A 27590-nucleotide genomic window follows, 5' to 3' on the forward strand; every position below is an offset into this window, starting at 1 on the left:
TGTGGAATCCTGGGAACTGTAGTTTTGTCAGATATTTCGCTGCCTCTGTCAGAGCTTTGGTGCCCCAACAAACTACAAATCCCAGAATCCCATAGAATTGAGCCACGGTGGTTAAAATGGTGTCTAACTAGACCATTTCTGCAGTGCAGATGCAGCCCAAGACAAAGGAAATCCCTCCCAAGCGTTGCTTATACAGTGGTTCCCAAACTCTGGTACCACAGATGTTTTGGACTTTATCTCCCATAATTCCTGAACGTCATCCAACGTGGCTAGGACCTCTGGGAAATGAAGTCCAAAACACCTGGAAGAACAAAGTTTGGGAACCTCTGCAGGTTAAGCCCTATGGAAGCAATGTGATGATGCTCACACATTTGGGAGGGATGTTGCTTGCCTTCTATCTCCCCAACACTGAAAGAAGGAAGATACCTTTCGGCAGGAGAGAGAGGTGTTCCTTATCAGCACCAGGCTTAGTAGAATCACCCTGGCTGCTTTTCCATACACTTTTAGGTGGAAGGCCTCTTTACTGAACAATTTCTGCATGCCGTTGCTGCAAAACACAATAATGCTATGGAACAGTTAAATGTCAGCTTTAAAAGAAACTATCCAGTTATACAGGTTGAGTCTCCCTTATCTGGAAATTCAAAACATTAAACAAAAAAAACCAGTGTCCACATGAGTGGCTGAGATAGTAGCATTTTTGTTTTCTGATGGACCACCTTTGAGACTACTGAAAGAAGTTGGCAGCATGAGCTTTTGTAAACTTTAGCCTACTTCCTGAGATGCATTTGGCGGAGTGGAAACCAGGGACAGACATATACATATATATGCCCTAGGTATGTGAGAATTCAATTCAGTCAAATTCTGGGCCCCACAACAAACTTCAACTCCCAGAATTCCATAGCCTTGAGCCAGACAAAGAATTAAAGTGGTGCCAAACCAAGTTATTCCTCCAGTGTGGATGCAGCCTATGTGTGTTTTAATTAGGTAATTATGCAAGAGCAACGAGCAACATATATAAACATATACATTACAAAGGCTACACAGAACAATGGGAAACATACCCCCACAAACACTACAAAATGCACAACCATTATACAACACAACACAAAAATAAAGTGTTGTGTATGTTAAATAAATAAATTTAATAAATTTAACGTTGTGTATGTTATAAATTTTAATGGTTTTTATTTTAACGTGTTATATTTTTATTTATGACTGTTTTAACTCCTTAAATTGTTTCATTGTTTTTATAAATTATTATTAAAATAAATATATAAAATAAATTATTTTATAAATTATTAATTATTATATAAAATTTTATATTTATATGTTTTAATATTCTTATACTGTTTTTAATTGTATCGTTTTATACATGTTTGTTCACCGCCTTGAGTGTCTTATGTTGGGAGAAAGGCGGTATATAAGAAAATATATAAAGGTACAAAAAGAGACTTCCTGCTTTCTTATTAGATTCATTAAGTGCAGCCAGGTAAGGGTTACAACCATAGAAAGTGGGTGTGGAGTCCTAGATAGGCCAACAGGAAATAGGTGCGAAGAGAAGTGGGTGCGGCATCACGGACTATGCGGCGTACTGCCTGCGTGCGTCCTGATTGGCTGCAGCCGCCAGCCAATTGTGGCCCCGCTAGAAGGGAAATGGCGTCTGGCGGCTCAGCAACCAACCAATCCGCATCGGAGGTGGGGGACTATGGTTATTAACAAACTCGGGTACCGCCCCTAGAAGCCTATTGGTCGTCTGGGCTCGTGGGCGTCCAATCAGATAAAAACAACGGCCCCTTTGCGATTTAAACCCAACCAATAGAAAGGCGATCGGGCGCCTCGAGCGGTTTTAAACGCTCGCGCTGGGCCCGAGTGACGTAACTCTTCCTGTTTGTCCTGCTTTCGCGGTCTCCTAGGAACGGGCGCCCGGCCCTGCCCTGCCGCGCTGCTTGGGAAACCCCGGGGGAGTCTTCAAGTCAGTGCAGAAGGGAGAATGAATCCTATAGACGTTTCCCACGTGACAAGTTTATGTGTTTAAATAACGCCTGAAATGCGGCTTCTTAGGCTCTTTCCCTTGGCTACACGTATTGTCACGTGTGAGAAAGAGACTTTTCAGACGTTCAGTGAGATATACACGTGTTTCTGTGTCAAAAAAATAAACGTTGCCAGGCCTTAAAAAGAGCAGCCAGAGAGAGTCCCATGTTCATGACACATACAGGGCTGGCCATCAATGTGCTCCAACCAAGGAAGAGCCAAGGCCCTAGACATGAGTCAACAGTGTGATGCAGCAGCTAAGAAAGCCAATGCAATTGTAGGCTGCATGCATAGAAGTATAGTGTCCAAGGGAGGTAATAGTGCCACTCTATTCTGCTTTGGTCAGGCCTCACCTGGAGGTCCAGTTCTGGGCACACAATTCAAAAAGGATGTTGAGAAGCTGGAGTGGGTCCAGAGAAGGGAGACAAAAATGGGAAGGGTCTGAAAACCATTCCTTATGAGGGGAGACTTAGGGAGCTGGGGATGTTTAGCCTGGAGAAGAGAAGGTTAAGAGGTGACATGACAGCCCTCTTTAAGTATTTGAAGGGTTCTCACATTGAGGAGGGAGCAACCTTGTTTTCTGCTGCTCCAGAGAATAAGACCCGGAGCAATGGATGCAAGCTACAGGCAAAGAGATTCCACCTGAATATTAGGAGGAACCTCCTGACAGTAAGGGCTGTTCGATAGTGAACCAAACTCCCTCAGAGTGTAGTGGAGTCTCCTTCCTTGGAGGTCTTTAAACAGAGGCTAGATGGCCATCTCTTGGAAGTGCTTTGATTGTGAGTTCCTGCATGGCAGAAGGAGGTTGGACTGGATGGCCCTTGCGGTCTCTTCCAACTCTTGGATTTAGAATGATCAAAGAGAGAGCTCCAGTTTCTCATCAAATTACAAATGTTAGGATTCCATAGAATCTCCAACAGTGATAGCGGTATGAAAGCGCTATAACTGTGTAGTGTGAAAGGGCCCCAGCTCTTGAAGCTACAAAGATGTGTGGAACTGCCAATTGTGTCTTGGCTGCAATCGTGGCTCATTTCCTGAAGAGGGTGATGGAAGTCCACCTTTGCTGTGTAATGATCATGTGTGTGTGTGTGTGTGTGTGTTTCAACACAACCTGCCTCTCACAAATAATTTAATAGCAAGAGCATTTTTACAACAGCATTTACATTTCTATACCTCTTAATAGTGAACTCAGCACTCTCTAAGCGGTTTACAATCTGTAAGCCATTGCCCCCCAAAAGCTGAGTACTCATTTGACCAACCTAGGAAAGGACAGAAGGCTGAGTCAACCTTGGAGCCCCTGGGATCGAAGTCACAACCCTGTGGCTGCAGTTTCAGCATTTAATCATTGTGCCACTGTTTTCATTTAATTTTTATGTATTTTATTTAGAAATGTTTATTCATGTTGATTCTCAAGGCAGTTGACAACAATATGAACATAAAGCACCCACAGAAAATGAGATAGGTCACATATAGCATCCACGTAAAACCAGAGGTGGATTTGATTTTCAAGGGATGGGAACCAGAAAACAAAGGCACCATGACACCATTTGTCTCCTGATGTAAAGCCTTCTTTATATATTACTGTAACAATCTTCCTTCTATATGATGATGTAACAAAAGCACAAATCTCTAGCCTCAAATATGTAGATGGTAGTGTGTTTAAAACTCATCACTTAGGCCAAGCAGATTGATTGAAAATCAATAAAATAAGTTTATTTTAGAAACAGAACAGAATAAAAGATTGTCAATAATAAGCTGTTGTGAACTTGTCTCTTAATAAATTAGTTGCAGAGGTTTACAGAAACTCTTATATCAGATGCAATCCTTTTCCTAATCTTTCGGCCTTCCCTTGGTCTAAAAGCTCAAATTTCCTCGTTTAACACGCTGTACCCTCAGAGACTTCAAGACTATAGCCCTTCTCGGGACTAGTCTTTTCCCCAGTTTTCTTTTCACTGTATTGGGACTTTCGCATCCCTTTTTGACAATTCCTTTTCCTATTTCCGCCCCTAGGCTAACAATATCTCTTATGATCTAATATAACCACAACCCCTTGTTAGAGTTTGGCTATTCTGAGCCTCTCTTCCCTAGACTCATCAATCTAATCCAGTCCCTCTCTGGACCTAGCAGTTCTCCTAACTAACACTATCCCGCAGGATATTCTACTCCAGACACTCTCTTTTCTAGAGCCCTGGCAGTATAATGGTAGGAAGCCCTTTTCCATTCAGACTCTACCCCTAACCATCTTTCTCTAACCCCTGAAAACCCTTCTTCTCTGGGTTCCAGGTCCTAACTCCTCAACATTCCAACCCCCAACTGAACCTTCTCCTGCCTGAGTCCCAACTGACTCCCCAACTGACCGTTCGGAATTTTCAAACGTTCCAGCCCACAGGCGATTGGCTGGCCCTCAGCTGCCTTCTGATTGGACAGCTGGGAGCGCTTCTCCGTTACAATTACACTCAAATCAAAACAGTCTAATAACAGGAGCATGGTTTTTCACAGCAGACCCATGCCTTTGGAATTCCCTGTAAGTCTTCAAGTGATACCTGAAGACCTCTTATTCCAGTTAGCATTATCTTAATTTCTATGGGGGTGTTATTTTAAAAAATTTCATTCCTGAGGATAATCAATGGCTGGGGTTGACAGGAATGTTTTAAGATTATGAACATGGTGGTTATTACACTTTGTGATTTCAGAAGATAGTACCCTGAAAGTTAGGCTAGAAATCAGAAGGAAACCATTGTCTGTTAATGCCAGATCAATTTGGGTAAACTGAGTTCTTCAGCGCACAAAACAATCCTGGAAAAATGGTCAGATGACGTAAGCGAGTTGCACAAAGGCAGCATACAAATAAATAAACTAAGTACGATGCCTCAGTTTGTCCTCATGCTGTACTGCCTTATAAAGTGTCTTGAGCCAGAGCAACTCTCCTGTGGACTGGATCAGTCTTGTTGGTCATTTACATCAGCCGTTGGAAGAATTGGGACTTTACCACACTAGTCTGCTGTCCTGCCACAATTGCGCTAGTTTAAGAACAGAAGCATATCAGTGGATATGAAGGGCAGACTGTATTTCTAATTCAGCACTGTAACTTTAACTTTTTTAAAATTAAATTTTAAAACTGTCTAAATCTTGGGGCCTCTCCTTTCTCCTAACATTGAGCCTCTCCCCACTCATACCATCTCTTCAACGTATTAAAGAGACGCAGGTGAACACCAGAGCCTGTTTCTGCCCAAAGGCAGATGTTTAGGGAGCAGTGGGGTCACCCCCAACTTGAGGTGTCACCTAGTGTGGCCCACACCCCTCTTGTGACATTCCTGTTGCCAACACTTTTCAAGGCTGGGCTCTAACCCGAAGATTTCTTCCTCTAACCGTGAGAAGCGCATCCTGGTCCTGAGACTGAGGGCCAGGACCTGAGGTCTGGGACCCTTATTGCAAGTCCAGGACATTCAGGGTGCCTGCCCACATTTCTCATTCTGGTTTCCCCCCTTCATACTTCATCTGGATGGACAGAGAACATTTCCACTCTTCCAGGAGGTCTCGAACGCAGCCCTGGGTTCATTTTGCCACCTGTTATTGAGACACAAGAACTGAGTAAATATTTTATCCTTGACATCTTTTGGCATTTTCCAATGCTAGGCAAAAATTAATGTGTCACAAGAGAAGTTTTTTTTAATTTATGTTTTATTGGTTTCATATAAAATAATACAGATGTAACAGGTAACGGTTTAACAAATCAAACATAATAAAGTAATAAACAAAATGAGGCAACATCTGCACTGCAGAAATAATGCAGTCTGAAACGTTAACCTCCTTGGATCAATGCTATGGAAGTCTGGAATTTGTAGTTTAGATTTGTATCTAAAGTTGTTATAAGGTCTCCTATAGAACATCTTTCCAGAGTCCTAGATGCTGGGTCAGTGGTTTCAACATTATTGAAATATTGTTAATATAATGTACAAATGGAAGCCAGTTCATTGCAGAAGAATCATGTACCACATAGTTCTTCAACTTGTTGGATCTTTTCTATTAATAAAGCATCCCATATTCTACATCATCAGTTTTTCTATAAGTGGGTTTTCTGTCTTCCAGTTCTTAGTGATTTATATCCTAGCAGCAGTAAAAGACAGTTCAGAATCCAAGAAAGGGAGCAGTATTTCGGTGTGTAATGTCTGAGATCATAGAAATTTAATTCAAAGTGAAAGCTTCAGGGGATCCTGGTATTAAATTAATTAATTCAATTCATTAATTAAAAACTGTAGTCTTCAGTGTCACTTTTGTTGGGGTGTAGAAAGACGCACTGTGTCCACCACGACCACCTGCAGAGTTGAACCACATCGACAGGACGCCAGGGAGAAGGAATCTGAAGAGATGTCTGCAAGGTATTCAGGCCAAGAAGGAAAATATTCCTTCAGCACTGCAAACGGCCTTGAGCTCCTGGCTTGAGAAGTAACGACAAGGGCACTTCAAGCCTTCACTCTGTACGAGGGCTTTAATAATAAAGTTACTTTGTCAACCAAACAACCATAACAACAAAAACAGAGAGGCAGTTACTCTTACACCAACTGTCATAACTGACACTCTCTCTGAAGGACTGGCAGCATCAACATTCCATAATGCAAGTGTCAACTGTCACTGGAACTGTAACAGGTTCCGCTACAGCTCTATCTTGTCACATACATGTCATTTCCTAACAGTTTCCCCCAAACAGTCCTGATTTTAAAAAAAAATGTATCTTAAATGTTGAACTATGTACAAGGGGAGGCTGCAACCTACTGAAAGGGTGAACAGACACACTGGAGGCTCCCAAATGAAGCGTAGTTGTTTTTTTAAAGGCAGTACAAAGGTGGCTCCTGGGACCCTGTGAACCACACTTTCAGTCCCTTATGAAACCAGAAGCCATTGGACTGTCACATGTTATGTTTGTGAAAAGTAACTTGGAGGGAAATAGGGTGCAGGGCAGTGTGCCTTCTTTTAGCAAGCAACTGCACTCCACTAGAAACTGCAGGAGGCACTGTTCTGTTTTTCTTTTCTTTTTTTAACTGCAATAAGGAGGCTCTTCAAAGACCCTAATGAGCCACATCTTAGATCTACAAATTCCTGTTCTGTGATTTTGGTCTTTGAAGCAAACATGGGGGCTGTATAGACTGGCCATTAAGACCAGCATCGGGGCAGAGTGAGGGCACAGTGTCCACACAATGCATGCCCTGACTCCATCTCCATGCAAACCACATGGCAAATGGCATGACAAACACACCACATGGCAAACGGCATCATGGCGCTCCTCTGGCATCGAGATGATGCAGCACCATAGGAGCACAGAAAAGCCATGGTGCCGGCAACTATGATGCCGTTTCCGCGGCAGAGAAAGGAGCTGTGGTTAACGCAACCCCAATCTGGCGCTAAAAGGGGCAGTTGCAGGTCGCTCCTTAGGGGCGGTCTGTACAGCGTCTAAGAGATTAAGGTAGAAATGAGTTGCTTATAATGTTGTGAAAAATTCAATATACAGATTTGTAGTGCTAGATAGGTCCCAAGTAGTTGAAATGGGAGAGTTCATCTACACTGTAGAAATAATGCAGTTCAAAGCCACTTTAAGTGCTGTAGCTCCATCCTCTGGAATGCTGGGATTTGTAGTTTTACATAGGGGCTCTGCCAAAGCATGCCAGTGCCTCACAAAACTACAAATCCCATGATTCTGTAGGATGGAGCCATGGCAATTAAAAGTGGTGTTAAACAATAATTCCCTAGCACTGCGCCAGGGCGGTTAAAGGGTGTCAAACTAACTCAGTCCCATTTAGGCTTAGGCCCTCCCTAAGGGCTTTACAAAATGTAAGCTAATGATGATAATAATAATAATCAAAAATTTATGGGATTTGTAGTTTTGTGTGACATTGAGCCTTCTCTGTCAGAGAGCTCTGAGGCCACAACAAACTATAGATCCCATAGGATGGATTCATGGCAGTCTAAAAGCAGTTTCAAACTGCATTATTTCTGCAGTGCAGATGCAGCTTAAATGAAAGTAAAAAAGTTGGTAGGATTGAGTTTTGCTGGACTTGAGGCTACTTCCTCAGATGCAGGTTTTGTACCAGAGGGAAAACTCTTTTTGCCTTTTCCATTTAAGGCTCAAAAACCCTGGACAAATATTGATCCTCCCCCTTATACTTTCTATAGGGGCTGTATAGGGTTAAATCTACAGAGTGAGGTTTGCCTAGAGAGAGCAAAGAAACTCTTTCCGGCTGAAGGTTGGAGGAAGTAATCCCTTTTTTAAAAAATATAATTTTGCAAGCAGCTCCCATCCTCTGAGAAGGAGCCATCAATCCTCTCCATTCACTTTGCAGGAGAAATATAGGTGAGATCTTGACTTATTTGACACAGCAAGGGCTCTGGCAAACCTCCCATCCGCATTGCAGAAATAATCCCACTTAGGCACCACTTTAATTGCTATGGAACTATGCTATGGAATCCTGGAAAGTGTACAACAAATTGCTGGGGACCCAACACTCCATAGCATGAAGCCATAGAAATTAAAGGGGTGCCAAACTGGATTATTTATGCAGTGTGGATGCAGCCAAAAGGGAGAAAGCCAATGGAGGGTGATGGGATTGCAAAGGATAAGAGAAAAGGAGGGATTTCTTTAGGGCAACTGGTCTCAGTGACTCCAAACCCCTTTCCCTAAAACTCACCATTCACCAGTTCTAGGGCAGAGATCTGCCTGTTTTCTTCCCTTTCCCCCCTTTGCTGTTTTCTAGGAGGATTTTAAAGGTGTTCACTGTGATTCTTTGTCTATGAGACCTCATGCTACCAAAGTCTCAAAGGTGCTACAAGAGCCCTTCCCATAGTGATGGTTTTCTGTTCTAGGCAGGATTCATTCAGTCTCTGGGGCTGAATTTGGGTTTTTTTATGTAGGGGATATTATATTGGGTATTCTAGGGATGGTTGCATACTAACTCTTGGAGGTTGAATTTGGTTTTTGTGGGGTATATTATTGAGTATTCTAGGGATGGGTTGTTTATTCAGCCTCCAAGGCTAAAGGCTAAATTTGTTTTTTGTGGGGGTATATTATTGGGTATTCTGTGGGTGGTTGTTCATTCAGTCTCTGAAGCTGAATTTGGTTTTTGTAGGGAATATTACGAATTCTAGGGATGGTTGTTCATTCAGTCTCTGAGACTGAATTTGGTTTTCTTGGGGTGTATATTGGGGTGGTTGTTCATGCGGTCTCTGAGGCTGAATTGGTTTTTGTAGGGTACATTACTGGATATTTTAGAGGTGGTTATTAATTCAGTCTCTAAATATGAATTTGGTTTTCGTGGGGGATATTATTGGGTATTGTAGGAATGTGTAATTTGAAATATGTACCACCCCATCCCATATGTTTAATAAATCTCTTTGAGTGCATCTACACTATTGAAGTAATGCAGTTTGACATCACCTTTAAGTGCTGTAGCTCCATTTGATGTTCTGGGATTGGTAGTTTTGCAAGATCTTTGTCCTTCTCTGCCAAAGAGTGCTGGTGTTTCACATAACTATAGATCCCAGGATTCTATAGGATGGAGCCAATGGAGTTAAAGTGGTATCAAAGTACATTATTTCTACAGTGTAGATGCACCTTTGGTTCTGTTCCTATGTGAAATTAACAATTTGTAAGTCGCTCTGAGAGCCTGTGTGGTATCAAAGATGTGGCTTTCCCACCTTGTTCAAGTCTCTGACAAAGAAGCTCCTTTTTACAATGTCTTTTTATGCTCATGCAGAATCCCCCTCTCTTTCTCTCTCTTTATTATTTTTTTTAGCAGTATCTGCATTTGGAGGATGGTGAAGGAGGGATTAAGAAACATAAGCATCTGGTGTCAGGTTGCAGCAGCATGTCAATAGTAAAGAATAGAAGCTTGAACTGGGAAAGAGCATGACTTTAACTTTGAATGGAAAGTATAAGAAAAGTGGGGGTAGATGGAGGGAAATATCACCCCTAGATGTATTTTGGGGCGGAAATTGGATGTATTCTGCTTTAACTGAATGGAAAGTATAAGAAAAGTAGAGGTAGATAGGGGGAAAATCATAATGTATTTTCGAAGAGTTTTGGATGTATTTTGGAACAGGGCAATCAAAGCTTGGAAAGAGCGGGATTCTACTCCTGTTGAGTATTGTAAAATCTACTGTAGCCAGTTGTGTCTCCTTAAAACAGGCTAAGAGTAAAAAGCATCTGCCTTCATTCTCATTTACAAAGCATGCATGAACAGCAAAACAGAGAGGAAAGAGGGGAGCCTGCCTCACCTGTTATCCCCAGCATACTAAAAAAAAAAGCATGGTTCTATAACTTTGGCCACTAAAATGGAAATTATAAGAAAAATGGAGATAGGTGGAGAGGAAAAACTTTGGAAGGAGATTTCAGGTGGCTTTTAGAAGATTCCACATGCTTTTGTTTACCTATGCAAGACTTACCTGTTTTGTTTCACATGGACATATAGCTGGTTTTGGATTAAAAGTTTGCTGAAATGTGTTGAATTGCTCATCTTTTTTATGGTGTAGGAAACTATTCCTGTTCTTTCTATGTTTTTCTGCTTCTGGTACCATTTTTATTTATTTATTTATTTATTTATTTATTTATTTATTTATTTATTTATTTATTTTTGTTAAAGCAGTAATAATGCTCCAGGACACATCTCTTTTGTTAACTGGGGCATACCTGCAAATGCCTTGTTTAATATGATAAATCTATGACTTCTCTTCCCACTCCCTCGCTTGGGCCATGTTGGTGAGGAAAGTTGGGGAGTTTCAGTGCAAGCAAGTGACTTTTTAAAGCTCTGGGTTCAGCTGTTTCCACCCGTCCACATCCTCTAGCAAGACTACCTCTGTGGAGATTTTATATTTCCATGCTCCAATATCTAATTTCTTTTTTAAATCATTGCTTTCGACCTGTGGGTTTCTTCCCCTCTGTCTTTTGGGTGTACAGTGCCCTTTGTATCCGCTAGGATTTGGTTCCAGGATTTCCATGGATACCAGAATCCATGGATGCTCAAGTCCCATTATATACAATGGCATAGTGAAATAGTGTCCCTTCTATAAAATGGCAAAATCAAGATTTGCTTTTTTTGGAGTTTTTAAAAAAACATTTTCAAGCTGTGGATGGTGGAATCTGTGGATGCAAAATCTGTGGGTAAGGAAGACTGCACATGCAAGGATACTGGTTGGCTAGCCTGCAATAAATGGATTTTATCTGCCCAACACTACAAAAAATGTGTCTATCATTAGAAACTGACAGGAACAGAAATATTTTAAATACGAGTATTAGTTTTATCTTTACATTGAAACTGCTAGTGCCAGCTCAGTTACCTCGCAAGGAGATGAGCCTTCTAGTTTGACTTTATGGCATCCCTGTCATTCTGTTTTGATAAAACAGCACTTCCCAATGTGGCAACCCATGCGTTGGACTATGAGCAGTGGTGGAGTGGAGCAGAGTGAAGCACCAGGACTTTTTGATCTGAAGGCTATTCTGCCTTCCCCTGATCATACAGTGGCTGAAGGGTAGGGAATGGGTTTTCTGAGTAATTTCTCCTTTGCCATTTTAACATCCTTCCCTAATGAAGAACCCAGCGATCTTTGAATGCTAGAGTAAGGTATTTTGCAGCTTTTGGTTGGCCTAATAAAGGTCTCACCAAAATATGTAGTTTGGATTTTGTTGTGTTTTTCTGCGCAGCCAGCATCACTACCCCCATGTTTTCTGGAGATGAAGATACCAACAGTGAGTGAATCCAACACTCAGTCCACTGCACCACTCTGGCTCCAAGCTCTGCTTTAATCCCTGATTTAAAGTTCCTGGAGAGGTAGAAATTTTTTAGCTCTGCCTATTAGATACAGTTGGCCCTTCATATCCACGGATTCAAGCATCCACGGCTTGGAAATGTTTTAGAAATATATAAATTACTAAAAGCAAACCTTGGTTTTGCCATTTTTTACTATGCCATTTTATTTAATAGGACGTGAGCATTTACAGATGTTGTTGTCCATGGGAGGAGGGGGGTGGTCCTGGAACCAAACCTCAGTAGATATCAAGAGCCCACTGTACTTTAACAGGGATTAAGCTCTGTTGAAATTTTAAACCAGGGATTTCACCAAATCAGAGTGGCCAGAATTAAGCTCAATGGGCCTATCAGCCAATTTTACAGTTGTCTCTGCTACCTGGCTATTACTTGAAGACTATTAGGGATCTCTAGGCAAGGCTACGAAAGAGTCTTGCCTGAAATTCGGGAGAGATGTTGCATCCTGGGTTCTTCAGCAGAAGCTGGTACAGTCAGTCCTCCGTATCCATGGATTCTTTATCCACAGATTCAACCATCCATGGCTTGAAAATACTTTAAAAATGTATAAATTCCAAAAAGCAAACCTTGATTTTTTTTGCCATTCTTTATATATACGGAACACCATTTTACTGTGCCATTGTATTTAATGGGATTTGAGCATTAATGGATTTTGCTATCAATGGGGGATTCTGAACCAAACCCCAGCAGAAACTAAGGATCTACTGTACTGTGGTTACTTGACTATTTCTTTCCCCCCTAGAAGCATATGAGAAATCTTAAGCACAGGAAATCCTTGCTGTTGTAAGTGTTCTAAATTTGGTTACCGAAGGATTGTATTCTCCCACATGAGCCCTCCTGGGCTTTGAGGTTTCTGAAGAAAATCCTTCCCTTGAGGCCATTTCACACTGCATCTTTGACCTGAGTAATTCAGGGACTTGTAGTCTGGGGAGCCACTAGAGCTCCCTGGCTGAGAAGTTCAACAGCCCTTCCACAACCGCCAATTCCAGGATTCCATAGAGTTCCTGTGACAGTTAAAATGGGCTTTGAAATGGTCTGAAAAGGTCCTTGTGCTGCCATCCTCACAACCACATTCGATAGGCACACAAAGAGGATCTTCTTGTTGGCTGCTGTTGAGGTAGTCACTGTGAAGGGAGATTAGGCTGGCCTCTGTCCCTGTTGAACTTCCACCGACAGATAGAGCACTTTTATTCCTGTCTCCCTTTTGTACTTGGTCGCCAAGAAAGGAGCTTATAACAAGTTGATGTTCTGCTTTTTAAAACAATGTGCTTTTACATCACCTTTGGGGTTGAGCAGATGGGCCTGGATAACACGGTCTGAGACCACGTTATTCTGGTCCCAGTGCTCACCTGCATTGGTCCCTGGGGACAGGCGGGTGTTTACATGGCCACCCCCGTGCCAACCTGGGACCTCCTTACCGCGCTGCACCATTGCTGGTAATGAGAAGCCCCCTGAGAAGCCATGTCTGATGTCAAAACGGAGCACATGGCCAGCGGGGGGGGGGGGGGGGGGCATTTCTGTGTCAGATGTAGTAATGGAGGGGTTCTGAGTACCAGCAATGGTGTGGCAAGGTAAGAAGTATGGGGGGGGGCATGTAAACAGCTAGGGGTTGCTGCTGAATTTCCAAGAAACTCTGTGGTAAACCAGAGGTCAAATTGACTCAGGACTGGGCCTGATCCATTGGTCCAGTCCACTAGGATCGGGCCAAATCGGGCCCCCAGAGTTTTGACCTGTGTTGTCTGAACTAGACGACTAGAAACTGGTTGCGGGGGGACATAGGCTTTTTGGTTTGTGCAGACAACCCCCTTTGATTCAATAGTGTATTAGTATTATAACTGGCTTAACATTGTTTTAATATGATAGGACTTGAATGGAGTTCCAGTTGTGGCGAAAAGGCATGTACAGGTTTAGCTTCCCTTATCCAGAATTGTGAAATGTTCCAGAATCCAAAACTGTCCACCTGAGTGGCTGAGATGGTGGCACCTTTGCTTTTCTGATGGACCAGTAGATGCAAACTTTGTTTCTTGCACAAAATTATTTAAAATACTACGTATAAAATTACCTTCAGGCTATTTGTTTAAGGTGTATATGAAACATAAATGAATTTCATGTTTAGACTTTGGTCCCATCTCCAGGATAGCTCAAATATGCCAAAATCCAAAAAATTCAGAAATCCCAAACACTTCTGATCCCAAGCATTTCCGATAAGGGAAACTCAATCTGTACATCAGATAAGTAAAATAACTCTTTTGGTACAACCTTAGTACAGTGCCTTTTATCTATCTTCCTTTCTAACAGGAGCATACCTTTCTCCAAATACCAATACCTCATTGTTCAAATAACCTGGAATAATTTATTGCATCACTGGAACAACCCTTGTAGTTCAGGTCTCAGGCCTGATACTTCCCACATGCACGAGGCAAAAGAGAGAGGCCCACAGACAGTAAGAAGGTAGGCCAACTTTGTTACAAGGCTACTCTGGGCTGGAAGTGATAAAATGGCCGCCGAGCGAGCAACAGCCCCCAAAGAGGTCCTCCAGTTCCAAAATGTGCAGGAGCAAGGTCTGCCATTGCAAATAAAAATGGACGAGGGCAACAAACAAGGCGGAAGACTGAAAGGGACTCCCATCATCCAACCTGGGAAACTGACAAACATTTTAGGATGGATGGGGTCGGAGCAGAAGAAGCAGGAGCCTGATGAGGAGCTGCCCCAATGCTGGGACCACCTGAAGCTGGTCCAGTCTCCGCTTTTGGGATGGGGGAATCCCCAGCAGCCGGACGAATTCATGCTGAGGCAACAAGAAGTCAAGAGACGGGAGCAGCAGGTGAAAACTGGGATGCTGGTGGGAAAGTGGGTGGCCTGTGGCCAGCAATACAGGGGTTTTTGGTATCTGCTGGGGTTTGGTTCTAGGACCCCCGTGGATACCAAAATCTATGGATGCTTAAGTCCCATTAAGTAGAATGGCATAGTAAAATAACGTATCACATATAAAATAGGAAAATAAAGATTTGCTTTTTGGAATTTATATATTTTTCAAATATTTTCAAGCTGTGGGTGCTTGAATCTGTGGACAAAGAATCCGTGGATATGGAGGGCCAACTGTATTTTTAGGAATGAATGAATGCTGGTGACCATCTGTCAGAGCTGCTTTAGATGAAGGGTACCTGTGGGATTCATTCAGTTTCAGAGCCATCTGGGTAGAGCAGGGTGCTCTATTCCAATAGTGGTCTGAGTCAAAGGAAAAAGGATGGGATTAAAAAATGCTGTCATATTTTAGCTTAAAGCTCATACAGCAGGAGTGAAAATCATATGGCCCTCTAGGTGTTGCTGGATTGCACTTCCCAACAATTCTTATTCTTGACTACACTGACTAGGTCTATTGGTGTCAAATAGTGTTTGAAAAATGGCACAATTCCCCATCCTCTTATTGCAAATAACTAAGCCTTGGGAAAGGCTTTTTGAATTTGAAGAATGGGGTAGAATCTGGGGAAGTGGATGTGACTTTTAGAGGAGCCCCAGATGGCTGGACTCAAGGTCTTAAGGTCTCTGTCCCTGCAGTAGCTGGATCCTGCATACAATCCCTCAACAAGCGGGGCAATTTGACTATTCTATGTAGTGGTGTCCTGGGTTTCCAAAAACCTCTGAAGTGACCCTGGCCACGGGAATACTTTGCCAGAAATCTATTTGATCCAAAAGCCTGATCCAAGAGCCAGATCCGGCTGGTAGCTTCCAGCAATCATGATGGCATCATGGTGATGCAGTGATTAAATGCCAGTACTGCAGCCACAATGGTGAGTTCGATCCCAAGGCTCCAAGGTTGACTTAGCCTTCCATCCTTTCGTAGGTCGGTAAAATGAGTACCCAGCTTGTTGGGGGCAAATGGTTTACAGATTAGTGCTGAGCTCACTATGAAGCAGTATAGAAATATAAAGTGCTATGGTGTGGTAGGATATGAAAGTTCTAATCTGGAAACCATGCCCTATGAAGTTAAGAATTTGTTTCATTTATTACGGCAAATGGCCAGCATATGTCCTATGAGGAGCAACTTAGGGAGATGGGGAAGAGAAATGACATGATAGCCTTGTTTAAATATTTGAAGTGGTGTCATATTGAGGAGGGAGCAAGCTTGTTTTCTCCTGCTCCATTAAATAGGACATGAAGCAATGACTTCAAATTACAAGAAGAGAGATTCCATGTCAACATTAGAAAGAACTTTCTGACAGTAAGAGCTGTTCAACTGTGGGAGACACTCCCTCAGAGAGTGGTGGAGTCTCCTTCTTTGGAGATCTTTAAACAGAGGCTGGATGGCCATCTATTGGGAGTGTTTTAATTGTGTATTCCTGCATGGCAGAATGGGGTTGGACTAGATGACCCTTGGGGGTCTCTCCCAACTTTATGATGCTGAGATTCTACAATCTAGAAAATATACATTGCTCCCATAAAGCAGTCCTTTTTCACTCTCCCTAGGTGCCAGTTCTGTTTGAAGATATGGACGTCCAGTCTCCTGAGGCAGAGCATGCCTTACTGGACAGGCGGCAGCAGCAGCTCCTCAGGGAGGCCCAGGCAGGGCTGGAGAGGGAGGCCAGTTCACTTGGTAAGGCAGCAGGATGGGGAACTTATGGGGAATCAGGGCCACTTTTCAAGTTGGGAGTGTGCTGAAGTGGTCACCACCCAGCGGGAACGATGGAGCTTAGTTGATTCTTTGTTGGAGGGAGGTGAGATGAAAATAGACTACTTTTTTCATTTATATTTTATTTATATTGAAATGTCATTATTAAGAAATAAAATTCTATCCAGGCATTAAGAACAAAACCATAACTGAGCCTTGATTAATCATTGAGCTTCAAATGTACTGTATATACTCAGTTATAGAATAGAATCTTTATTATGGTCATAGACCAACACATATAAAAAGGGGACACAGAATAAAAGAAGGTAAGAACACAGGTTAAACACATATCCTGATAAAATATATTAAAATATAAGTCAACTTCATGTATAAGTCGAGGACAGGTTTTTGAGACCAAAATTATGGATTTTGATAAGACCTGTGGTTAAACTGAGGATAAAATTTAGGGGCACATAACAAAGCATCTAACAGATGAAGCAAAGGAAAACGATGCCAAAGAACTTACAAAATTCCAGCAGGCATAACTGCGCTCATACTAAAGGTTGGATGGATGAGAGAATAGAGGGGTATCTGCCAAGTATATTTTTGCCTTTCACCAGAGCATGGTTTCTTTTTTATATATAAGACTTAAAGTACAATACTTACATTGGCCTGTCGATAAGTTGACTCTGGGTTTTTTGGGCCAATTATTTTTACTAAAATATCTAGACTTATACATGAGTATATGCAGTACATTGGTTGATTTTAATTAATACAATATTAGTTATGATATTGACTATTGAATATGATAATTGACTGTGATACAGACTATCCCATTGAATGTATGCCTCTGGTTTCTTTTTACCATTTAAAGTCTTGCATTTAGTAGAAAAATTGTGATGTTAATCTTTTAACATTTGGGGGAGGAGTTCTTGGAGGCATAAAAAGGGGCTTGCAGAGTCACGCATGGCCTGAGGAGTAAATGTTACCTACCAGTGGAGCCTATGGGTTCATTCTGTCCCAAGATACTGGTAGCAAAATGTATATTTTACTTGAGTGTGGAAAAAGCACTGAGTTATGCACCCCATACACCATCCACATCCCAAATACCTCATTCATCATTATCATTCCTGGTCTATAGCATGGAAAAGTTTATATTTTTCAGACTACAGTTTTCAAAACCCACAAGCCAGCATGGCCAATAGCAATGCTGGTTAGCTGGGGGATTGTGGCACTTATATTCCAAAAAGTAGCTTTTCCAAGCTCTTCTGCTCTTTTAATGTATGGGGAATCTGTGTGGGTTTTGGATGTTGTTGAACCGAGGTTCCCATGATCTCTTACATACACCATATTGTTGGGTACGACTGGCAGGAAGCACAATCCAACAATAGCTGGAAGGTCACAGTGTTTTCTGTTCTTGGTCTAATTATCCATTTTTAAACGCTAGTTGCAAACTTGGGTGATTTTGTGGGTATGTTTAGCCTGGAGAAGAGAAGGTTACATGATAGCCATGTTTAAATGTTTGAAGAGATGTCAAATCCCTTCAGAGGATGGAGTCGGCTTGTTTTCTGCTGCTCCAGAGACTAGGACACAGAGCAATGGGTTCAAGCTACAGGAAAAGAGATTCCACTTAAACATTAGAAAGACCTTCCTGATGATAGAAGCATTTCGACAATGGAACAGGCTGCCTCGGAGAGTAATGGAGTCTCCTCCTTTGGACGTTTTTAAACAGAGGCTGGATGGCCATCTGACGTGAGTGTTTTGGTTGTGTATTTCTGCCCGGCAGGAGGTTGGACTGGATGGTCCTCGTAGTTCCTTCAGTTTCTATGATTCTATAGCCCTCTTCATTTTTCCAGTAATGGCTGTTTCCAAAGAATGTGCCAGGAGTGGCCTAGCCACAGGGGTGCCACCAGGTGGTTACAAGCAGTGAATCCATCGCTTGACATGGGATGAAGGCCTTAAAAGGGTGTGGGAATCAAATTTTTAAAAGTGACTACCTTGTATGTATAGATTCCATAGCAGGAGTGGGCAATTTTGCTGGGCTCAGGAGCCCAGTTTTATTGCTCAGGGATCCTGCCACAAGCCTCACTCCCTCAAAAATAGGGGATGTTTTTCCTTTTTCCCCCCAAAATGAAAATGAACAAAAGATAGGGACCCAAAATCTACACACCTGTACCCCTACACCACCTATGACTTGTTGTATAGTACAACCCCTGTATCTGTGGGACAGGTACCCACAATTTTACTTATCCATGCCTGAAAAACTATGATCTCTGTAGGCATTTTCTAGGTCCTCCAGCACAATTCTATGGTGTGCTTCTGGCAGAAGTTGAACATGCTGGAGGACCTGGAAAGCCTAGAGGTATGTTCGCTCAAGAAATCTCTACCTTGTCCATCATGGCTATGGTCAACTTCCTCCGGAAGCCATTTGTTTCACTAGAGTTGACTATTATCTGCACTTTCTTGTTTCTATGGCAAGTCCAGGAACTTACAGGATTGTACTGTACTACAAAATGGCTTTTCCTGGAAGTTTCCTTCTTTTTTTAATACACCTTCCCTCAGAAAGGGAGCATTGCTTTCAAGGAGAGTTCTAGCACTGCAAGCAGCTTGTGGATGTCACTTTACATACCCCTGTCTTCTTTTTCCCTTCAAGAAGTTTCCCCTTTTGAGAGGGGACTATTTTAATTTTAGTAAAAAAAATCTTTTTTCCATTTGGCCTTTGAAAATCAACATTTAATACCCATTGCTCCTGTTCTTGTGTATTTTGATGTTATGTTTTTGTGGTTAAAATTATTGGGGGGAAGCCCTCCATGTGATATATTGAACCTAGTCCCATCAACCAAGACTCCGAGAATTAACATATTAAGTGTATTAATATATTAATTGGTTAATCTATTATATCATGATCTGTTTTAGGGACACTAGTATATATAGTTTTGAATACATAAATGTGTAACTGAGGCTTTTTACCCTTGCAAGAATTTTGAGAAAGAAAATATAAATTTACTGTATAAGGAGGAAACAATTTTCCTGGTATGTGTTTTGGGAAAAATAAAACACTTAATGAACCTGTTTGAGCCCCAGCTTTCGGATAATTTATTTTATAAATTTTATGAATTAATTCAATTATGATAAATCTATGTTTATTCATATTTACATTTTTGTAAATGCATAAAGATTCATTTATAAATGTATAATACATTTATTTCATCTTTATTAATAAATTAAATAAATATGTACATTTTAAATTGAGAATTCAGGTTTAGTCTACCATGAGATGGACTTTTAAAAATAAGGTGTCTGTTCCATGCACCCTTCTTCTGTTCTTCTTGGTAGTTGTTGGCTCCATCACGCCCATACACAACTTCCACAAAATGAGCCGCCGGGGTACCAACTGGTCACACGGTGAAGTGATTGACCTCCTGGATATTTGGGGGGAGCAAAGGATCCAGCAAGTCCTTCTGACCAGCCACCGGAACATGGACACTTTCCAAGTTATTGCCAACGAGATGGCCAAGAGGGGGCATGAGCGGACGCCCCAGGAATGCCGGACGAAGACCAAAACATTGCGGCGGGACTACAAGAAAGTCAAGGAGAATAACATGGCTGGGAAAGAGCCTATGACATGTCCCTTCTACGATGAGCTGGATCGTATTATGGAGTCAGCTTTACCACCACTTCCTGAGAGGATGCCAAATTTCATGTACCAGGAAGAGCCAGGAGGAGACAATCCCCTCCCTTATGCTCCAGGGGAGGGAGGTCCCCACAAAGAGTCTGAGGATTGTCACCAGACTCAAGACCAATGCGATCCCCCTGCACAGTTTTCCACTGAACTTGTCGATTCAGTGGACTCTGGTGCTGTTGTGTCTAAAGCACAGAACATCTTTGAGGAACCAGAAGGCACCCCTCAGCTGACCATTGGTGGGTATCCCATTTTTGTAGTTCCAGTGGCAAAAGGTCAGTTTCAACACACACGTATCTGTATAGTTAATCGCTTCCCAGGGAAATGTACACATTTTGGAATCCGAAATCATAAAAATATACAAGTTCCAGAGGCGTCTGGGAGGTACTTGTTTCAAGTTGCAGCCATCAATTGGCTATATCCTTTTTCAATGTATTTGGTTTTAATTCCCCTGGTTTTCATGGTTTTTCCTCTCAATAGTCAGTATTCTGTGGTCACTGACTCTGCTCAGTCCTCATTGGGTTTTCTGAACTGCAATAGGCTTTTTTTAAATCCTACACACACAGTTGGCCCTCTGTATCCACAGATTTTTTTAGCTATGGATTCAAGCATCCATGGCTTGAAAATATTCAAAAATATATATAAAGAAACCTTGATTTTACCATTTTATATAAGGGACCCCATTTTACTAAGGAGCCCTGGTGGCGCAGTGGTTAAATGCCTGTACTGCAGCCATTCACTCGAAACCACAAGGTTGCGAGTTCAAGACCAGCAAAAGGGCCCAAGCTCGACTCAGGCTTGCATCCTTCCGAGGTCGCTAAAATGAGTACCCAGACTGTTGGGGGCAAATTAGCTTACTTGCTAATTAGCTTACTTGCTGTTCACCGCTATGATCTTTGGAATAGCGGTATATAAATAAAACAAATTATTATTATTATTACTATCCATTGTATTTAATGGGACTTGAGCATCCATGGATTTTGGTATTCATGGGAGGGGGGGACGTCCAGTGGATACCACTGTATATTTCTACAAACATTATTAGGTGATTTTTTTTAGTTTCCAAAGTAACATAAGTGGTTTGCAGAAGGAGGCTTTGGTGGGGGAATAACATGGGAATCCAGCAGTCTTCATCAAATCTGGCCCAAGCCTACCTTTGTTGCCTTCTGCTTTCCTGTGTGCAGGCATAAAAACCCTATTAGGATTAGTCCTCCCATTAGTTAACATGAGGGCCACTTTGGCAAGTCCAAAATGACAATTTTCAGTTGTAGGGACTTCCATAGGCTGTATAAATTGCCCCCTCCTTTTGTCAGAAATGACAAAATAGTTGACAAAAACAGAATTAGAAATAACCAGAATACAATTTGTGGTTTTGAAAATCCTGTGTTTCTTTGATGTTAAACAGCACAGGGCTGCTTGTAACCTATTGAAAAGGCAAACCATTGTGCCCAGAGGCTCCTGAGAAAAACAGCTCCCCCTTTTTGGCCTGAGAAAGAAAATCGAGAGCGGTCAGCTATGGGGGCCACACTTGCCTCACCCCGCAATAGGCATCCTCTCCCAGCCAGATGGAGAAAGTTTGGCTTCCTTCCGAAACTATCTGTCAACCCCAAAGCCTCTTAATCCCATCCTCGTTTTTTACAAAATAATTCCCAGGTCAATTTTCAGGTGATTACATGTTGAGTATCTCTTACCCAGAATTCTAAAATCCAAAATATTCCAAAGCCCAACATTGTCCACATGGGTGGCTAGACACTTTTGCTTTCTGATGGTTTAGTGTATGCAAACTTTGTTTCATGGACAAAATTATTGAAAATTTTAGGTAAAATTACCTTCAGGGTATGTGTATATGATATCTATGAAACATACATGAATTTCAGGCAAAGGGATCTTGCAGCACCTTTGAGAGTAAGTGAAAGAAAGAAGATGGTGGCATGAGCTTTCGTAGACTCAAGTCTACGAAAGCTCATGCTACCAGCTTCTTTTTTCACTTAGTCTCAAAGGTGCAGCTACAAGATCCGTTTGTTTAATGATTTTCCAGACTAACATGGCTATTTCTTTTGAATTCTACTACCACGAATTTCATGTTTATGCAGATATTCCAGAATTTAAAAAAAATCCGAACATCCAAGACACTTCTGGTCCCAAGCATTTTCAATAAGAGAGACTCAACCAGTGTTATTATTATTAAAAAATACTACAGGATAAAAAGTGCCTGCTTCGGGCTGCTTTGGGGGCATGGTGTGCAGATGACACATGACCCTGGATCAGCCGGAAGCCGCACCAAGGGCAGCTAACGCAGACCAAACCTGGCTGCAAAAGGAATGATAAAAAAACCTGCTCCTTGCTAGCGGTCTGTCCCACGTTGCTCAGGGCTGCAAGTCTGTTTGACTCCATAGTTCTCCCAAAGGACTTTTCCCAGCCAAAAACCAGCTGGGGATGATGACTAGAAGTGATGTGCTGCTACTTCTGGTGTGCTGGGATGTGCCAGTGCCACCTGCAGGGGAGGCCTGGGGTTCAAGAAGTGGCCTCTGCACAATGTCTCACTCCTGCTCTACCTGCACAGCTGCTGTAGAGAGCACCGCCAACTGCTCTCTGGTTGTGGTAAACCCCATACCTAGAATGTGGATAGCCTGGTTCTCCAGAGCAAAATATTGACAAAATATTGCGAGCCACTGTTCCCATAGTCACTATTTTGGGGGCCAATATTCCTAGCAAGTCTTCAGAACCTCAGCAAGGAGGGGCGGGGTGGTGTTGGAGGTAACTTAAGAGCTTGGAGAAATTGCTTTTTGGACCACAACTCCCAGAATTATCTAGCCAACACGACTAGCAACTCTGGCCTTGTAGCATATGACAGAAATTCCTCTGATGCATTGCATGAGTCAGGCAGTCTTGATGACATGAGGCTAGTAAACCCACATCTGAGCTTATTTTTTATAACGGTAGCTGTTAATGTGAATTGGTCCAATAGTTTTATTTATGGTTTATCTATTTAAGATATCTATTTAATTGGACATTTAACCCTAAAAAACAGCTCCTAGAGCAGCTCAGAAATTAGATCGTCCCTTCTTGCAGGCTTATTTTCTAAGAAAAGCAACACGAAAGGGAAAGAGGAAGAGGAAAATGAGCAATTTCAGGCACTTGATTCTTGGTTGCAAAGTACAACAAGAAGTTCAGCGTAACAGTGTTGGCAGGACAGAAGCATTTTTGGTTACACAGTATATTAAAAGCATGTAGCAGTTCAAAGATTTTTCGTGCATTTACATCCATTAATCTAGAAACTAATGATTGAAAGTTTTTTGTGGGCTTACATCCTATTAGTCTAGGACTACCTATCCTTACTTTCTGCTCAAGTGTTAGCTCACAGCTCATTTTTCTTCCATACACATCTCCTCATTCACCTGCGCCATGAATGCTCAGTCCAGCATCAACAGTCGTGTAGCACATCCCATCATCCAGTATTACAAAGCATATACTGTACAAAATATATGGCTAGCAAGCATGACAGGACCTATGGTCCTGACAGTAGGAGGGAAATTCTGAACTGGGGGCACACAGGCAGTGTTTGGAGTGTGTTTGTTTTATGCTGTAAATGAAAGGATTTCTCTTCATTTTTAGAAGCTGATCCTGTGCCTAACCCTGTGTCCCCTGCCACCCAGAGTATCCCTGGCAGCCCTGACACCGTCAGCTCCACTGCAGGTAATTCCGACCCTTGACTGTCATTTTGGAGAAAAAACTTGTTTGGATACTTCCTAAATACTTTTCTGCATAAGTACATTGGCTTAAAGGGAGGTTCTGAAGACTTGGGTCCAAAGCACATTGCAAAAATAATCCAGTTTGAGATCGCTAACTGCCCTCAGTGTTAGGAAATCCTGGCAACTGTACTTTATTGTGGCACCAGCACTCTCTGACAGAGAAGGCTAAATATCTCACAAAACTACAGTTCCCAGAATTCTTTAGCACTAAGCCAGGGCAGTTAAAACGGTATCAGACAGGATTATTTCTGCAATGTGTTTTGGACCTTGGTCTACTTTCCACAGTTTTTTAAAATGTTATTTTATTTGTATGCCACCTTTCTCCCAAGGCAGCTCACTGATGCAATTGGTTAAAGATCAAACAATAAAAGTGTAAAGACAAAGTTATCTCTTTCAAATAGTATAAATTATATTACAAAAATACAAAAGTTAAAAAAAATAGAACAAGCCTCCCATATAAAAGCCTCTCTAACAAAGAATGTATATGAAAAGCCTGCTTGAATAAAAACATCTTTGCCTGCCAGTGGAAAGAAAGCAGGGAGGGGGCCAGCCTAGCCTCCCGCGGAAGGGAGTTCCAAGGGATGGGAGCAGCCACCAAGAAGGCCCTCTCGCATGTCCTCACCAAGCAAGCTTGCAATGGTGGCGGAACTTGAGAGAGCCTCCCACCAAAGATAAGGCCAGGGGAACCGTTAACCCTTCTGACATTACTGGAATCCAAAATCCATCTATCTGGTTAGCCTGGAAAAAAATGTTTGGCCCAAAATAGTCTCCTGCATCTCCTGGGGGCTATGCAGGACAATTCTTTTTGTGGAAAGGAGGTAGTAAGGCCTTTTTTGAATCAAAATGCTCTTTCAAAAAAGGCCTTGCCTAGGGCTAAAGTGGCCCAGAATTCTCTGCAAAAACAGTGAAATTTGTCCTTTAAGGCCCAACTATTTTTTTAAAAAAGTATGTCGGTGGACTTTTGGTCAGCAGTTCGAGGCCCAAGTGTCATGGGAAGGAGTGAGCTCCTGTCACTAGCCCCAGCTTCTGCCAACCTAGCAGTTCAAAAGCATGTAAAAGTGCAAGTAAATCGGTACCACTTTGCTGGGAAGGTAACAGTATTTGGTGCAGTCATGCTGGCCACATGACCTCCGGAGTTGCCTTTAACAACACTGGCTATTTGGCTTAGTAATGGATGGGGGACATGTTAGAACATGATGTGAAGAGCAACCTTCCAAAATCCCCTTGAGGACCAGCATAGCCCGTCAAGCCCTAGCCTTACTCTAGTTCCTAATCCCACTGAAGAGTGAGCCGACAGGTGTATATGATCCATTGATTCAATGACTCTACTCTAGTTGAGACTTGAAAATGGAATTAGACCATATTCCAAGTATGCAGTTGCCGGTTGTCCTAGTAGTTGATGTTTCAGCAGGCTGAGCTAACTTGTGTGAGCCCCTGACCCCACCCACTGATGTTCTCAGAAGCCTTCTATAGCCGTTCTCAATCTTTTTGTCCTGGAGGAAGTCTTTAATTATGAGGTCTCAGAGAGCCCCTGGATAAAAATTATTATATTTGCAGCACAGACAACAATCTCCCCCTTTCTGGTGGTGATCTTTCATGGAACCCGTAAAGTCCTCTTGCAGGATACTAGGCTTCCAGGGAATGCTGGTTGAGAAGCTATAGGAGTTTGGGATACCAATTCCACCGCCCCCAGAACTTGCTTTAGGCTGTATTCAGTCCCCCCACCAAGCTGAAGCCAGAAGCAGCCGGAAAGCCACTTTCAAATCCATAAAACTCTCTTGTATACAAAACAAAGCACTCAGGTTTTAAAGCACTTTGTTTTAAAGGAGGATTGCCACACAAGGGGGAGTTCTGCAGGAGCAGTATTTTCAGTATTTTGTCGTCGTCGTGAGGTGGGTTTAGGGCTACTTAACCAGGTATTTATATGCCACCTTTCTCCCAGGATGGGGCCCAAGGTGGCTTGCAGAACAACAAATTAAAAATGTTGACAAAAGGTTTTTAAAAACAATTTAAATCTACCACAATAAAATACAGTCAGTCCAGAAGCAGCACTCAAAAATAGATAGAAGAAAGGAAAGGGGGGGGGGGGGTAGGGGGGGTTAAGAGAATGGAATATGGAATGTATAAAGTATAGAGAATTGTACCCCTTTTTTATTCTGTAAATATTCAATAAAGATTATTAAAAAAAATACAGTCAGTCCTCCACATCTGCAGTTTTGACTTTTGCAGATTTGATTATTCACAGATTTGATCAATATCTTCTCTCTAGGAATCTCTAGGTCATCCAGTGTGATTCTATTGTCAACTTCTGCCAAAAGTCATGCTGGAGGGTATAGAAATTACTAAAGAGATCATTTCTGTAGGCATTTGCAGATCCTCCAGCACAATTTCATGGTTAACCTCTGGCAGATTTTGATTGCAAAATTTCCCTGGAGGACCTAGAGAATCCTAGAGAGGTGTTTTATCATATTTTTTTAAAAAATAGTGTGTTTTTTTATTTGCTGTTTTTCCACTTTCACAGGGATCCTGTGCCTCTAATCCCAGCAAATGTAGAGGGTCCACTGTCCTATAAAACTGATTAAAACTGTTTAAATAGATAATCTAGGCCTTCCTAGCTTTCTTTATAGTCTCTTCTTTGGGTCAGACTCCTGTGTAATCTTTGACTTTTCCTATTTTTCCTTTTCCCCACCCCATATGCAAACATTGGCTCTCAGATGCCCATGTGAGCCCTCCTCAGAGTCCTTTGCCTGGGCCTACGGGCCTGTCTGCTGCCGAGCGTCTTGCCAACCTCAGAAGCCGGCATAAGAAGACCCGGAATGATTTGGCCTTGGATTTGGCAAAAGCGGCCGACCGGCGGATGCAGTTGGCCACCGAGAAGATCATTTTGGCTCTTGATGATTATGCCAAAGCGGATCAGGAGGACCGCGAGAAACACCGAGTGGGTACTGAGCAGATTATTTCCATCATGAACCGCCAGACGGAACTTTTAGAGCTCCTTGTACGGCAGCAGCCACGCACCCCAGCAGCCGGGCCCTCCTCCTCCCGGCATGCATGGTCTCCCCGGGTTGGGCAAGCAAGCCTCCGGCCTGCAGGCTCCTCTTCCTCTCGCTTTGGGATCTCTCGGCGGCTGCTGATGGCAAGGGCGCGGAACAGGAGGAGGCCTCAAAACCTCAGCCCTTGAAAGTTGCTTGTGTGTTTGTAGCTTGCAGTTGGGAGAGTTGCGGGTTTTATTTTCGGCCATTTTAGATTAAAGGGAGTCCTTTCTTTTCTTTTTTTTTTCTTTTTTCTTTTCTTTTTAGGAATAGGAAGATAACCAAATCCTAATTACCTCCACAGACAGTCCATGCTGAAAACTATGAAAAGCATTATTTCTTGTTTTCCTTTTGTTTTAAATAAAATAAAAATAAAATAATAAAATAATTTTGTCATGTCCTGGCATTTCAGCATTTAAAAAAACCCAGAGAACTGGGGATGGTTGTTGTTGTGGAAAGCTTTTCGTTTTGAAGCAGCCAAGTCTGAGTGCTTGCCAGCCATGGCTTCATCATTAGCATTAGCTGTGTCCCCATTTTTTAAAGATAACTTGGCCTGAAATCTGGTATTTAATTGAGAACATAGCTCAAACTATGAAAAGCCAGAGTCTTTCCATACATATCTGATGGGTTTCCTGGTCAGAAAGGGAAATTTTGGGTAGGTGCAAAACCTGGTAC

At 42.2% G+C, this 27590-nt stretch overlaps 1 protein-coding gene across 4 annotated transcripts; it reads left to right on the top strand.

The window, feature by feature from the left end:
• The first annotated feature begins 8258 nt into the window (after window positions 1-8258).
• LOC149320689 (uncharacterized) lies at window positions 8259-27241 on the top strand. Of its 4 annotated transcripts, none has more exons than XM_089505185.1 (6): window positions 8259-8377; window positions 14139-14664; window positions 16308-16434; window positions 19786-20370; window positions 23747-23827; window positions 26598-27241. In XM_089505185.1, the coding sequence occupies exons 2-6, from the start codon at window positions 14338-14340 to the stop codon at window positions 27062-27064; spliced, it is 1587 nt and encodes a 528-aa protein (XP_089361311.1). In that variant the 5' UTR covers window positions 8259-8377; window positions 14139-14337; the 3' UTR covers window positions 27065-27241. The 4 variants fall into 4 exon arrangements, with proteins under 4 accessions (XP_089361311.1, XP_089361317.1, XP_089361321.1 ...); XM_089505180.1 differs by lacking the exon at window positions 8259-8377 and adding an exon at window positions 12654-12957; XM_089505191.1 differs by lacking the exon at window positions 14139-14664.
• The last annotated feature ends 349 nt before the right edge of the window (window positions 27242-27590 follow it).

The sequence above is a fragment of the Sceloporus occidentalis genome, unplaced genomic scaffold, assembly GCF_023333645.1.
Source record: "Sceloporus occidentalis isolate IW3139 unplaced genomic scaffold, rSceOcc1.0.p SCAF_1, whole genome shotgun sequence".
NCBI classification, from domain to species: Eukaryota; Metazoa; Chordata; class Lepidosauria; order Squamata; family Phrynosomatidae; genus Sceloporus; species Sceloporus occidentalis.